Source organism: Heptranchias perlo, chromosome 6, assembly GCF_035084215.1.
Source record: "Heptranchias perlo isolate sHepPer1 chromosome 6, sHepPer1.hap1, whole genome shotgun sequence".
Lineage (NCBI taxonomy): Eukaryota > Metazoa > Chordata > Chondrichthyes > Hexanchiformes > Hexanchidae > Heptranchias > Heptranchias perlo.
Window position 1 is genome coordinate 25,877,950 of NC_090330.1, and position 15,060 is coordinate 25,893,009.

The window sequence follows — 15,060 nt, forward strand, 5'->3', positions numbered from 1 at the left end:
CATAATTATGTATTCCACCCCACAAACCTTCAGACACTTAGCTAAAAAGCAAAGCACAAGACACACTGAAAGCCAATTGTCAGAAACCATAACAAAACGTCCCAAGGCATAATCAAAGACTCAGGACCTGGACACAGACTAATCCTGATATGTTAATTGCAGGAGCTTTGTTCAGTTAATTAGGTAACTTTTGTGACTGGCATATACAGGATGAGACATCTTAAATGTCTGCATCCGAATAATCAAAATACACAGAAAGATAAGGGCATTAGATAAAATGGACAATAGTTAACACCATACAATGGATAAAGATGTCTGGAACGGGCAGCCTGGTGGGGGGAGATGTTCGGGACAGATGACATCATGAGACTAATGTTGTTAAGCTACTAGAAGCATCTATGCTTCAGAAAGATACATAAACTGGGACACTGTCCCACTAAAAGTTAAAGGCAGCTTCTGGGGCGATGGAGGCTCACACACCCTATGATAGCAGGCCTGATCAGCTTGAAACTTCCTAGGGACAGGTTGTACCATCCTTGTTTATCTGATATAACTATTAGAATGTTATATAAATACTTGTTGTTTGGTATAACCGCATTAGGACATTGTTCGTGTGTCTATAATAAAGCTTGCATGTTTGGTCACACACGTGCCCGAATCATTGTGGAAGTTATTATTAAGAAGGAATAACAACCCTTGGTATCTTTAATAATAGCATATTTCCAACAGAAGGCAATTTTTGTTCAACTATGTCAAATGCCATGTGGAGGGAGGGTCAAGGAGGGATAATGCGCTGCGGTTACAGTCACAGAGGATAAAATCTGTGACTGTGGTCAGAGAAGTCTCAATGCTGAGTAGAATGGAAGCCAGACTGAATGGGTTCCAATAGGGACGTTTGAAAGAAATCGGCACAGAGCTGGGTGGCAATGACATGGCCTAGGCAGCTGCATGCATGGTCTCAATCTTGAGACACAAAGAAATCCACGAGCTCTTTGTATTTGGTGTTGGAGGCAGCGGTGGAGGTGCGTTGGCAGGAGAAAAGTGTTTCAGGAGTTGGTCTGTTATGCAGAAAAGGAGCCGTGGTTTGCCCGTAACCTTCAAGATGATCCCATAGTAATAAGAGGATGATTTTCCAGAGGAGATTAAGGTAAAGTGGAATTTAATGTGGTTCTATTACAGGACAGATGTTACAGCAATGGAGATAGTACAGCACATATTCACTAGGATGCAGCCTGGTATGAGGAAATACAAATACCGAGAAAGGCATGAAGAAAGGGGCTATTTTTGTTAGAACAGAGACTAAAGAGTGATTTGATAGAACTGTTTAATATTATAACGGGATGGGACAGCACAAATAGAAACACCAGTGAGTGAGGGTATAGAACAAGTTTAAATGGATGAGATTGAGAACAGAGAGGAGAAACCTATTTTTACCCACAGGGTTGCAAGGCTGTGGAATGCACTACCAGAGTTAGTGACTGAAGCAGGAACCATGTCAAACATTTAATTGCTTGATAGGTGGTTGAAGGAAAAGGGATACAAGAACAGGGCTGGCACATGGGATTAGGACTATTGCTTGTCACGCCAAACGACTCGTTTCCATGTTGTAATTTCTGTATCATTCTGCAAAAGAACTACACCATCACCACGGCAGGAAGGATACGGAAACTGGTAGAGAGGGAGGAGTAGCCTTAGTGATTAAGGATGAAATTACTTCAATGATAAGAGAGGATATAACGAGAGGTAGGCAGGCAGTGGAGACTTTACGGGTAGAATTAAGAAACAGAAAAGGATTTAAGACTGTAGTGGGAGATATGTATAGGCCCCTAGTAGCAGCCGTAAAGTGGCAGAATGTATAAAGGCGCAGTACAGACAAGCATGTAGCAAAGGCAGAGTAGTTTTAATTGAGGATTTTAACTTTCATATAAATTGGGATAAGCAGATGAGCTCCTGTCAGAAAGTTAATGAATTTCTTGTGTGTTCAGGACAGCTTTCTGCAACAATATGTCCTAGAACCAAATAAGGGGGCAGGCCATATTAGATTTAATAATGAGTAATGAGCCAGGTTAGTTAACAGCCTAACGGTGCGTGAACATTTATCTAATTGCGGTCATAATGTGATTAAGTTCAATGTTGTGTTTGAAAGGGAGAAACCCGTAACAGCTACTAAGATTCCAAATTTAAGTAAGGCCGACTTCAACGGGATGAGACAGAGACTATCCACAGTAAACTGGGCCAACCTGTTAATGGGTAAAACGACAGAAGATCAATGGGAGGTGTTCAAAAAAGAATTTAACGTGCTACAGAACCAGTTTATACCCGAGGGGCAAGAGCTCTATTTGCCAAAAAAACCAAACATGGACAATAAAAGAGGTAAGGGACAACATAAAACCAGAAGAAAAAGCATACAAAAGTGGAAAAAATAGCACAGATCCTGGTGTCTGGGAGAGATACAAAGAACAGCGAACGGTGACAGAACAAATAGTAACAGCTACAAAAAGGGAGTATGAAAAAAAACTTGCAAGGGATATCAAAATCAACACAAAAAATTTTTACAATTATATTAGGAAAAAGAGGGTGGCCAAGAGCAATGTGGGCCCCTTAAGCAATTGAAAATAAGAAAATGTTGGACATGTTAAATTATTATTTTGCGTCACTATTTATAGTAGAGGAAGAGGATAGCATGCCGGACACCCCAAGGAAACTAATTTTGAATCAGGGACAGGGACAGGGACTCACCATAATTAACGCAAGCAAATTAACAGTAATGAAGAAAATAATGGCATTAAAGAGTGGCAAATCCCCAGGACCAGATGGTTTCCATCCCAAAGTTTTAACGGAAGTAGGTGAGAACATTGCAGGTGCCCTAACTACAATCGTCCAAAGTTCTCTCGATTCAGGAACTGTTCCCTTAGATTGGAAAATTACACATGTCACACTGCTATTTAAGAAAGGTGAGAGAGGGAAACCAGAGAATTATAGACCAGTTAGCCTAACATCTGTTGTTGGGAAATTATTAGAGTCTATAATTAAGGATAGAGTAACTGAACACCTTGAAAATTTTCAGCTGATCAGAGAGCCAGCATTGGTTTGTAAAGGGTAGACAAACCTGACTGAATTTTTTTCAAGAGGTGACTAAAGTAGTGGATAGGTGAATGTCTATGGATGTTGTTTATATGGTTTCCAGAAGGCATTCGATAAACTCCTTCGTAAGAGACTGTTAGCTGAAGTTGAAGGTTTCATGAAAGGGAAATTGTGTTTGGCAAATCTATTAGTTTTTTGAGGATGTAACTAGCAGGGTAGATAAAAGGGAACCAGTGGATGTAGTATATTTGGATTTTGAAAAGGCATTCGAGAAGGTGCCACACAAAAGGTTGTTATGCAAGATAAGGGCTCATGGGATTGAGGGTAATATATTAGCTTGTATAGGGGGTTGGTTAAAGTACAGAAAACAAAGAGTAGGAATAAATATGTCATTTTCAAGTTGGCAGACTGTAATTAGTGGGGTGCTGCAAGGATCAGTGCTTGGGCCTCATCTATTTACAATCTATATTAATGACTTAGATGAAGGTATCGAGTGTAATGTATCCAAGTTTGCTGATGATACAAAGCTAGGTGGGAAAGTAAGCTGTGAAGAGGACACAAAGAGTCTGCAAAAGGATATAGACAGGTTAAGTGAGTGGGCAAGAAGGTGGCAGATGGAGTATAATGTGGGGAAATGTGAGGTTATTCACTTTGGTAGGAAGAATAGAAAAACAGAACATTTTTTTTAAATGGTGAGAAATTATTAGATGTTGGTGTTCAGAGAGATTTGGGTGTCCTTGTACACAAAACACAGAAAGTTAGCATGCAGGTACAGCAAGCAATTGGGAAGGCAAATGGCCTTTATTGCAAGGGGGTTGGAGTACAAGAGTAAGGAAGTCTTGCTATAATTGTACAGGGCTTTGGTGAGACCACACCTGAAGAGTACTGTGTACAGTTTTGGACTCCTTATCTAAGGAAGAATATATTTGCCTGAGAGGCGATGCAACAAAGGTTTACTAGATTGATTCCTGGGATAAAGAGGAGTGATTAGGTAAAATGGGTCTATATTTTCTGGAGTTTAGAAGAATGAAACGTATAAAATTCTTAGAGGGCTTGACAGGGTAGAGACTGAGAGACCTTTTCCCCTGGCTGAAGAGTCTAGAATTTGGGGGTATAGTCTCAGGATAAGGGGTCGGCCATTTAGGACTGAGATGAGGAGGAATTTCTTCACACAGAGGGTCGTGAATATTTGGAATTCTCTACCCCAGAGGGCTGTGGATGCTCAGTCATTGAGTATATTCAAGGCTGAGCTCGATAGATTTTTGGACTCTAAGGGAATCAAGGGATATGGGATCGGGCGGGAAAGTGGAACTGAGATGAAGATCAGCCATGGCCTACTCCTGCTCCTGCTCCTATTTCTTATGTTCTTGCGGAATTGAGGGCAAATTATTGACCTGGTTAGGAAATTGGCCGAGTGGCAGAAGACCGAGTGTAGGGATAATGGGCAGGTACTCAAATTGGCAGGATGTGACTAGTGGTGTCCCGCAGGGATCTGTGATGGGGCCTCAACAATCACTGTTATTATTAACAACTTAGATGACAGGATAGAGAGCCTCAGATCCAAGTATGCCGATGACACAAAGATAGGCAGCTTTGTAAGCAGTGTAGATGGAAGCATAAAATTAGAGCGATATTAATAGATTAAGTGAATGGGCAAAACTGTGGCAAAGGGATTTCAATGTAGGCAAGTGTGAGGTCATCCACTTTGGGCCTAAAAATAGATCAGAATAATTTCTAATTGGTGAAAAGCTTGAAACAGTGGAGGTAGAAGTTATGCTACAGCTATACAAAGTCCTAGTTAGACCACACCTGGAGTACTGTGTTCAGTTCTGGACATTGCACCTTAGGAAGGCTATATTTGCCTTGAAGGGAGTGCAGTGTAGATATACTAGAATGATACCTGGACTCCAAGGGTTAAATTATGAGGAGAGATTACACAAACTAGGGTTGTAGTCCCTGGGATTTAGAAGATTAATGGGTGATTTGATTGAAGATTTCAAGATGTCAAGGGGAACTGATAGTGTAGATAGAAACTATTTCTGCTGGTTGGGGAGTCTAGGACTAGGGGACATAGCCTAAAAATTAGAGCCAGGACTTTCAGGAGTGAAGTTAGGAATCACTTCTACATGCAAAGGGCGGTAGAAGTTTGGAATTCTCTTCTGCAAATGGCAGTTGATGCCAGCTCAATTGTTAATTTTAAATCTGAGATTAATAGATTTTTTGTAAACCAAAGGTATTAAGGGATATGGGGCTAAGGCAGGTATATGGAGTTAGGTCACAGATCAGTCATGATCTCACTGAATGGCGGAACAGGCTCGAGGAGCTAAAAGGCCTACTCATGTTCCTATGGTTCAAGAGAGACTTGAGCCTCGGATGCCACCAGGAGGAAAGATAGGTTGGAGGAGATGAAAAGGTGAAGAGAACAGATCAGGGATGGATGTGGTAAGTAAAGTGGGAGTGGGCAGGGTGGAAAAAGAAATTGGGTCCAGAGCTGGAGCCAACATGCACAAGCACAACAGAATTACCTTACATTACATGGACCCAACACAAACACTTTCGTAAAAACTATAGATCACCATCCGAAAACAACCTGCTTGTATCTCATGCTTTTGATGTCAAAAACGTCCTAAGGCACTTCCCAAATAGACATAATGAAAACAGATACCGAGCCAAGGAGAGATTAAGGGGGTGACTGTAAGCTAAGTTGAAAAGATTGGTTTTGAGGTGGTTTTTAAAAAGGTGGAGAGTTGCAGAGGGTCAAAAGTTAGCCAAGAGCCGTCCAATCTTCGGTAGCCAGGAGCAACTCTGCACCCTCCATGGACTGGTAGCATTTAAATATTTCAATATTTAATAAGTTAATACTTGATCTGAGGTAGAATGAGCAGCTGGCCCTGCCTACCAAATACGTGCAGGACAGTGGCCTAAACTTGAGTGCTCAACGGGCTCATTGATTTAGATAAAGGCATAATGCAGATGCAAACAGATAATTTAATATAATATAATTCACCTGATGAACTTTTTCCCTCTGATCTCACTCTCTTTCCTGTTCTCAACTCTGGTCTAATGGATTGATTTGTGCTGTCGTAGATTGATCTAAAGGCCTTGTCTGATGTAAAATCAAGAAGTTCGTTGTCTTCCATCAGATCCTTTGAACCCTCCAGAGTCTCATTTTCCATGTGGTTTTCCAGCATTTTAAGATATGTGCCATGATTATTCTTCAATGCATGTACTACAGATGTAGATATGCTGCTTACATTGCAAATTGGTCTAATTCTACTTTCAGTGTGCATATTAACTCTCTCAACCGTGTGGTTGAGTTTACTATTTTCGTTTGAAGCCAGACACATTCTTGCTGCAGTTAAACTACTTTCTTCTACCATCACTTCTTTCCCCTTAGCAGTTTGAAATCCAGACATGAGAATGCTAGTATCCCAACAAGGTGCTGCCAAATTTCTTGTAGGTCTATTCTCAGGATGATTCATTTCCTTTTCACTTGACTCTACTTGAATAGGGTTTTTCATGTCGAACACTCTCTCTGAGCAGTTATTTGATAAGCTTTTGTGAACCAACTCTGAACTTTCTTCTTCACATGTTTGTTCACTGCTCATGGTATTATAGAACAGAGATGAAGAACAAATAGATGTTAATGGCAGCTTTTGAGGTTTTTCACAAAACGTACTTTTTAGGCATTTTGGGCTACTCAAAGAACAATCATTCATGTCAAATTCTTTTAATATGTTCTTAACTTTCTGAAGTGCATTATCAGAAACAAATACCGCTTTTCCGCTTGCTGTGTTGAATCCAAGAGATGCCTTTGAACTGGAGGTATCTGAATGCCTTATTTCTTCTGAAAGTCTGTTTTCCTCAGATTTCAAATCTTTGTCCATGATCCTCTCAAACTCCTCCTTATTAACTCCTACTTCAGTAAAGAAATGTTTACATTTCTTTAAAGATTCTTCTGAAACCTGTACAGACTTTCCACTTGCTGTGCTGAAGGCAATTGGTCCAGTTTTAAGAAACTGTTGAGGAGACTCAGATATAATGACATCACCAGCGAAATCACTTTGATTAACATTTGGAGTATTTGGAAATGAAACTGAAATTTTGCTTTGCCCAGGTTCATCATCTGAAAACTTCTCTTTTGCATATTTCAAGTTTGTTTCAATAACTGAAACAATGTTACTATTTGCAGTACAGAACCCTAAAGGCTGCTTAGCTGCATGACTATTCATCTGGTTTCTCATTTCTAACTTCTGTGGAAGTTTAGCTTCCTCTGAGTCTCCATCATTTAAAACATTGCCCTCAGAATGTGCATTTTTAATGTTTGCAGATGATATTAAACTATCCTGAATTCTAAATTTATTATAATCCTCTTCAAAAAACAAAGCCCTTCCTTTATCTAAAGCCACCTTTGATACACTGACTCTTCTGCCACTAGCAGTCTGGAAACCTTTCATTTCTGTACCAATGCCCACATCTGTATGCTCAGATATATGTTCACTTTGAACAGAAAAATCGTGCAACTTGCTGTGACTTTTAGGGTGCAAAAGGTGAAGCATTTCAGGACTGTGGTTATTCTCCAATTGTTTATTCACTGCACTTTTTATTGCACTCTGAATTAATGGTGAGCTAGTATGTGGACAAGGAGATACAGTAGAAAATGTTTCGACAGAATGTTTTATAGTTTTACTCAATAGGTCCTCCTCAGCAAATAAAGCTTTTGCTTTATCAAGAGATGCTTTGCAGACAGGAACCATTTTACCACTAGCGGTTTGGAATCCTCTCATTCCAGTGCCTGTAGCAGCAAACAGTGAATCATTTTGAATTGAATCACTATGCTCAGAGATGTTTTCCTCATTGGGAACTATAACTGCAGCACATACTGAAATATTTGATACTGTCTGACTACTTCCTGTATGATCAGAGAGTTCCATATTTGCATCTTTCTTTTTTATATGGCTTTGAAAAATATTCATGCTCTTATCAAGTTGTTGAGATGCATTTTTCATTGTTCCTGTAGGTAGCTTGGGGTTTTGCCCGTTTTCACTGTAGCAACCTTTGGCGTCAAGCAAACTTTTCGCTTTATCCAGGTTTCCTTTGGAGACTGTGACTCTCTCACCACTTGCAGTCTGGAAACAGTTAATTTCATTACTGTCCTCAATATCTATTGCTCCAAATGAGGGCTTGAGGTGGCTAGCAAAAGTATTGGACAATAAGTAATCATCCGTGGGCTCCATTTTACTGTCATCTAATTCCTTGTTCCCAGTGTCTTTTGTGCCACTGTAATCAGATTGCCAGGTGTTCTTTTGACAAATTGTATTTTTCATTGTCCTAGGTTTCCCATTGTTCTTGCGGTCAGACTTTTTCAAGACGTTTCGGTCAGCAGTCATAGGTATTGCTTTATCCAGAGCTGTGTCTTCACATATAGTGACCCTCCTGCTACCTACTATTTGAAAATCACTTATTTTTCTATCACTGTTCACAATTTTACTCTCAAACCATAACCCGCTTTTCAAAATGTTATCCTGAATATTTTTGCTGTTTACAGTTAAATGATTGTCAAGAGTTGCATGCTGCTGGTGTGACTCACTGCTTTTTATTGTTTTTGTAACATCATTTAATTTATCTTCAGTTACTTTTTCAGACTCACTGACAGAACTATCTAGTAAATAACCTAAAGCATTAGTTGCATGTACCTGAGCCGTAGTTTGATCTTGATTATTGTCAATGTCCCTGAAAACGTTTGCTGCTTTTTTCAGACTCTCAACAGAGAGCTTGATTTTATTCCCACTTGCTGCACAAAAACCTCCATATTCTCTTTTAAAACTCACTTCATCTTTCAGAGGTGGAACTGCTTTAAGTGTTGTAACCGGTTGTATTTTAACACTGTTTGAGATAATTTCCATAGAATTTGAGAAGAAATTTGGTACTGTAGATGCTGCAATTTCTTTCTTTTTACTGCTCAAGCCAACAAAGGAATCAGCAAGTTTATTTGGTTTAGTTTGGTCTATTTTTTCTGTATTCTGCTGATAGATTTCAGATCTAGTCTCTGTTTTTGAGGACTCTGCTAGCTGTTGTGAGTTACATGGCTGATTGTTCAACAGCATTGAAGGTTCAACTTCAAAACTGTCACCAAAATCAATATCCTTCCATCCATCCAAAATAGGAGTTGGGGGAGTGTGACCTAAACGCTCAATAATGAGGAGGTTGGCATCCTTGTTTGTTACATCACCAACTGCAGATTGTTTTCTAAACTGTGTACATTCAAACTGGCCACCTGTGTCCTCTAATATGTTAAACAATTCTGTTAGTTCTACTGTTTGATTAGCTGTCAAACAAGTGCATTTCCCAAGTAATTCTGGCTGAGATAAAGTTGCAGAGAAATCAAAAGTTAGTGTTTTTGCAAAGGCAAGTGGTGGCTGTTTAAAGTTTTCCATGGCCATTTTGGGTTCAGGAGATTCAGTTTTAATCTCTGCTTTAGTTGAAGAAATTGGACTGTTACCTTGACTCTCAAATCTATTTTTTGAAGTGATATATTCATCGACAACTGCCTGTGTAGAGTTTACTTGTAAGCTATCAGTATCAATATTTTTGAACAATTTCCCTTTTGAAAGGTTTTCTGCAGATAAATCGATGTGCTTTTCAGCAGTTTTACAGTCATTAAAGTTGGGCCCACGTTTACAAGATTCAGAATGTCCAGATAGCAGTGGGGTTTTTGTGCTTTCTAAAACTGTACAAGTTTCTTTTATTTTTGTCACTGAACTGATTTCATCTTCTCCATTCTGAGATTTCAATTCCATTCTACTTGTGTTCCCTTCTTGTATTGGCACAATGCATTGTGAAGGTTGGGTAATTTCAGCAAGCTCATCCAATTCTGTTTCGGTGATAGATGCAGAAAGAGTTGTCCTTGTTTCCTTATGTGAATTCATGTATCCCTCTGTTAATTTGGAAGATTTGTTCCAAGTCATTCCAAGGCCAGATATAGTGGAACATGGTATGTTACATGGTATTTCCTTGGCTCCTGTAAAAGCACTTTCTATACATTCTATTTCACATTCTGGCAAAGACTGTACCAATACAGGTTTTGAAGATGCCAAGGATACATCATTGCCAGCTTCAGCAATCAATTTTCTGGTCTTCAGAGTGGATGCCAACACTGCAATTTTTCTATTACTAATATGAAAATCTGTATTAACAGAACAGTCTCTCTCTTTAGCTTCTACTAGAGTATGTACGCCAAGTCTCTGATCTTTATTTGACAATTCCATGTCAACAGCAAGATTTCCCTCAAAATGTTTCTCTTTATTCAAGCAAGTTGATAGTATCTCCATACTTTCATTTGGTTTGATTTGCTGGGGTTCAGACAGACCAGTCTTGTTTTTCAAAGTTCTCTTATAGTTTTCAAGATCAGAGAAAAGTTGCTTTGTTTTGTGCAAAACATTAGAGATACAGGAGGAGTGAGATGATACCGTATGAGATATAATTGAAGTGCAGGCTAGTTGCTTGGTTGATAATTGTGCAGAAACAGGTACAAATGTATAATTACTGTCATGGTCACCGTGGATAATGGTGTTCCCTTGAAGTTTTGTTTCACTGCAATTACGATGCACAGGACTTTGATTTGCATCAGATAAAGGTGACAAACTAAACTCAAAATAGGATCTTCCCTTATTCTGCATAACGGTGTTTTCAATTACACTTGCCTGCTCTGGTTGAACAGAGTTAACAACTGAAGGTGCGCAACTGTCCTTAGCATCTTCAGCCTGGACACCAAAACTATTAGTCAACATCACTTTAGATTCCATAGTTAGCCTTTTAGCCACTGTGTGACAAGCTGTGGCAAAAATTCTACGCTCCCTACTGTTACGGGGAGCTGGTCTGCTGTTCAGTGGTGTCACAAAATTATCCCAATTCTTGTTATTATTAGCAGCATGTGATAAATTATCAACAGTATCATCTTTAGGATGCGGAGGCATTACTTCATCTTCTACACTGCCAGGTTCCTTAGGAAGCTGATGATTGTGTTGCAGGTTTTCATTTGCTTCAGTGTCATGTATCTCACTGGCTTTCTCACAAGGATCAATGCATGAAGCACATTCAGCACTGGCAACTTCCTCATTTTCTCTGTAAGTAGCTGAAGTAGTGAAACCTATAAACAGAAAAGCATATTGAAAGTTTAAACCCCCCCACAAAAGTCACAGAATAAGACTACCTAAACAAAATTAATACTAAATGCAAAATCAAGTCTAAGTGACTCTTGAAAGAAATAAATTGCCAATATTTCCTTGAGAAAAAAAAAGTTCCTTTCAATTAATGTTAGATGATACCTCTACTGTCAACGATTAATCAAATTTTCATTTATTATCAGGATGTGGTAATGTCCATTTAAAAAAAAAACAACTGCATGGCATTAGTGCAGGACTGGGGAGGGTGGCAGGTTCCCTCAAGTTAGGTTTCATGTCAATTTTTTTTGTTACGAACCCTCTAATTATTAGATTTAATGAATGCAATTCCACAAGTTGCCATGGTGGGATTTGAACTCATGACCTCTGGATTGCTTGTCCAGTACCATAACCACTACACTACTCTTTCACATAGAACACTCGGCTTTGGCAAATAGAAGAAAAGTCAAATGTTATGTTATCTAGATGAGTCCAGCATGACTAAAGGTCGAGATCCTTTAGCTGTTGTGTAATTATGATTAAACTAAGACAATTTTTTGTGCTTTGACTGAACCACACCTTCCAAAATATGTGATCAACAGAAGTTGCCTTCTATACTGACATAGGTGACTAATAAATTACACTTTCCTTAGAATTGGCAAAATAGACAATACCTTTGATAAAGTTAAGTCCTATTAACATTTTGAGAGATGTTCAGGAATGGTTAAAAAAATTCTCATTACATTTTCAGAAGACTGACTTCAATAAATATGCAAACCCCTATGGGGTAGGAGGAGAGAGAAGAGAGGATGTTTGGAAAGGGAGAGAAAACTGAACAGGAGGAGAAAAGCACATTTATACTGTCTAAAAGCACACCTCATAATGAGTTATAAGTTTTAATACTGAAACTTTAAATTCTGAGGTTTGATAGCACATTTTTTAAATGCTAAAATTAAAAATAAAGTGATCAGATTAGTTAATTTATCTTTTCTTGCTCTCATTCCCACCATGACAAGTTTTACCATGCCTCACTTTCTGTGGCCAAAACTCCTTACTACTCCAGAAACATGCTGGAGAGCAAGGACAACTATGATTAACCTCCTCCTTACACTCTGCAAAGAGGTCATGAACACTAGACCGCTGAGCGCCTGCCTCTGCCGCTTCATCGCGTTCCTCTCCATCCCTGTTCCCAACCCTTACCCTCACCCACTCCAGCCCAATATCCCATCACTCTGCAGCTTCTCCCTCAGTTCTCCCCATGCTCATCACATCTATGAAACCCACTGTCTACTTCCTTGATCCCTCCTCCCCACTCAACACTTGAGCAGTGAAGTTTTAATCCCCATGCTAGGTGACTGTTAATGGCTCCTTTTTCTGAGGCACTTTTCCCCCTTCCTTTCAAAAAAAAATCACCCCCCCTCCAAGAAAGCCATCCATTACCGCTCTGTGCTCTCCAACTACCATCATATCTCTAAACTTACTGTCCTATCTAAGCTCCTCAAAGACATCATCATCTCCCAGTTTCATGCATTAAAAAGTAAGTTACCAGCTTAATAGGAGGAAGATGGACTGTTGTCAGTCCAAGCACATAGCAAAAATTTAGTATAAAGTCACTTTAGTTATCAATGGAGGTCATCTAGAATTGAAAGCATTCAGGATATCAGCTAAAAAAAAGTAAAAATTAGCACAAGATGAGTTTTACCTGACACAGACTTATGTCGCTTTCCAAATGTTTGAGCAGATGATTTGCAGGAAGGCTCTAGTACCAAAGGAAAAATCGGTGTTCTATTTTGTAAATCAGTTCTGTCCACAGAGATGTTCTTTTGCTCTTGGTGATTTGAAGGGTCTTGCACAGAGTAAAGGAATTTTCGTGGACGCCCCTTCAGGGTGGAAAGCAAGAAACTATGGTCTTCTTCATCCACTTGACATTTTACTGAATTCAGAACCAGTGTGGTACTTTTAGCAGTACCTGGATCTGTTACACTGTAAACACCATTATTAAGCATTCTAGAACCTACAGCAGGTTGATTGGGCATATTGTTGTTATTGGCAGTGTCTGTAAAACTGGCTGTGTGATCTTTCAAAGTAGTCACTAGCTTTATTAGGTTGGTTTTACTGTCAAGATTAGTGCTCTTTTTTATCTGTGCTCTTTCATTCTTGCAAATGGGAAAAAGTCTGGGTGAAACAGTTTCTGACTCTGAATCCATACACCTCTCGACAAGTGGTTGAATTTGTTTTGAATTACCAATTGTGAAATAATCTGTGTAGGGAGTTTCAGGAGAGGGTAGTTTTGACAATTGGGTTGTAACACAAGTATGGTTTGGAGAACTGGATTGCACTTCTGCTTCAGAATTCTTTGTGCTTTCACCAACTGTTCTGAAATCATTAGTAACTGCACAGTTATTAAAACGAATCTTTGTTACTTCACCTGTTAAGGAATGAGAGGTTGAACTCTGAGCTATTGGACCCATCTCTTCCCAGGATACAGATCCTTTATCAATGACTTCCTCTAAAGTGTTATCTAGTTGCAGATTACTGGCATTTTCATTTGAAATGAGTGCTAGATCCTCCCCATTTCTCAAACACAATGCATTTGTAGAAGAATCCACTAGGCCAGAGCATTCATTAATCATCTGACTTTCATCAAGTTCCGAGAGATTTAGCTGGGACCAGTCAGATGACGAAGATACATTATGGCCTGATAAATCCTTCTCTGAGCTTTTGTCATATAAGTGAATGTCAGCTCTCTGGTTTTGATTGACAGAGTTCTTTTCAATCAAGAAAATCGGTTTCATATTGCAGTCTTTAACTGGACTAAAAGTCAAGTTATTAGAAACCATGTTGCAGTTTGATTCAGCTACGATGCTCTCCAAGGAGCCCTTTGCGTCAGAGGAGTGAGATAATAAAGTTTTAATGCTGTTTGTCTGAAAATTGCCAACCGTAGAATTTTTCTTTCTCTTTCTTGTATGGGATTTCACTCTTCTCAGTCCCAAATGCATCGACTCAGTGAAAGACATCGTTTCATCAGGCACAGTCTGTTTCCAAATTATCTTAGAAATACACAGCTTTCCATCTTCATAGCTTTTGCTATCATTAACCAAATGGTCTGGTCCATCTCCAGGCTCTAAAAAGCACACAACAGTGACCTTTTTAAAACTATTCAAAGTTATTAAGAATGCTTAATTATCAGAGCATATGACTTGGAAGAGTGGCAGGTATGACAACCCTGAAGATTCTGCATTATGATTTTGGTTTGAAAGAATTACTCAACCCAAAAGGTGAGGAATATGAATTAACATGGGCTAGCAGCACATTAATATGTAAAAACAAAATCAAGAACTGGACCGCCAGTCCTGTTTTCAGTCTGCAAGTAGAGCTCGTTAATGATTAATTTAAAATGTGCTCTGTTTGCAAGACGATTGCCAAAATATTGCCATTATTGGGTCTTCTTTTGACAACTCTTTAGATGGTACCCAATTTGAAAGCAAGAGGTTAATTTGAAAGAAAAGCAATTACACTTACTACAACTCTGATCAACAGCTTCCATTTCTTCATTTTCCTCCTCCCCAATCACAGGCAGTGCACATGCACTGTTTAAATCAACAGCAAATGCATTGGATTGTGCATTTAAATTACTGTGTAAAAGCTGCAAGTAAATGAATAGCTGATTAGGATGTCAACAGTATAGATAATGAAATCAAGTTTTTAAAGCTTAGGTTTTAAACCCTGTAAAACAGGTTGATTACTTTTTGGTTCCAGTTGCAAGAACAAGCAACTGATCAGTGCTCCTGTGTGACTGCCAACAGTACTCTAT

General features: G+C 39.1%; 1 protein-coding gene across 1 annotated transcript in view; it reads right to left on the bottom strand.

The window, feature by feature from the left end:
* Positions 1–15,060, bottom strand: part of brca2 (BRCA2 DNA repair associated) — a 117,507-nt gene that overhangs the window by 76,481 nt on the left and 25,966 nt on the right. The window contains 3 exon segments of the mRNA XM_067985964.1: positions 6,092–11,233; positions 12,949–14,370; positions 14,769–14,892. Coding sequence (XP_067842065.1) covers positions 6,092–11,233; positions 12,949–14,370; positions 14,769–14,892 — 6,688 coding nt within the window.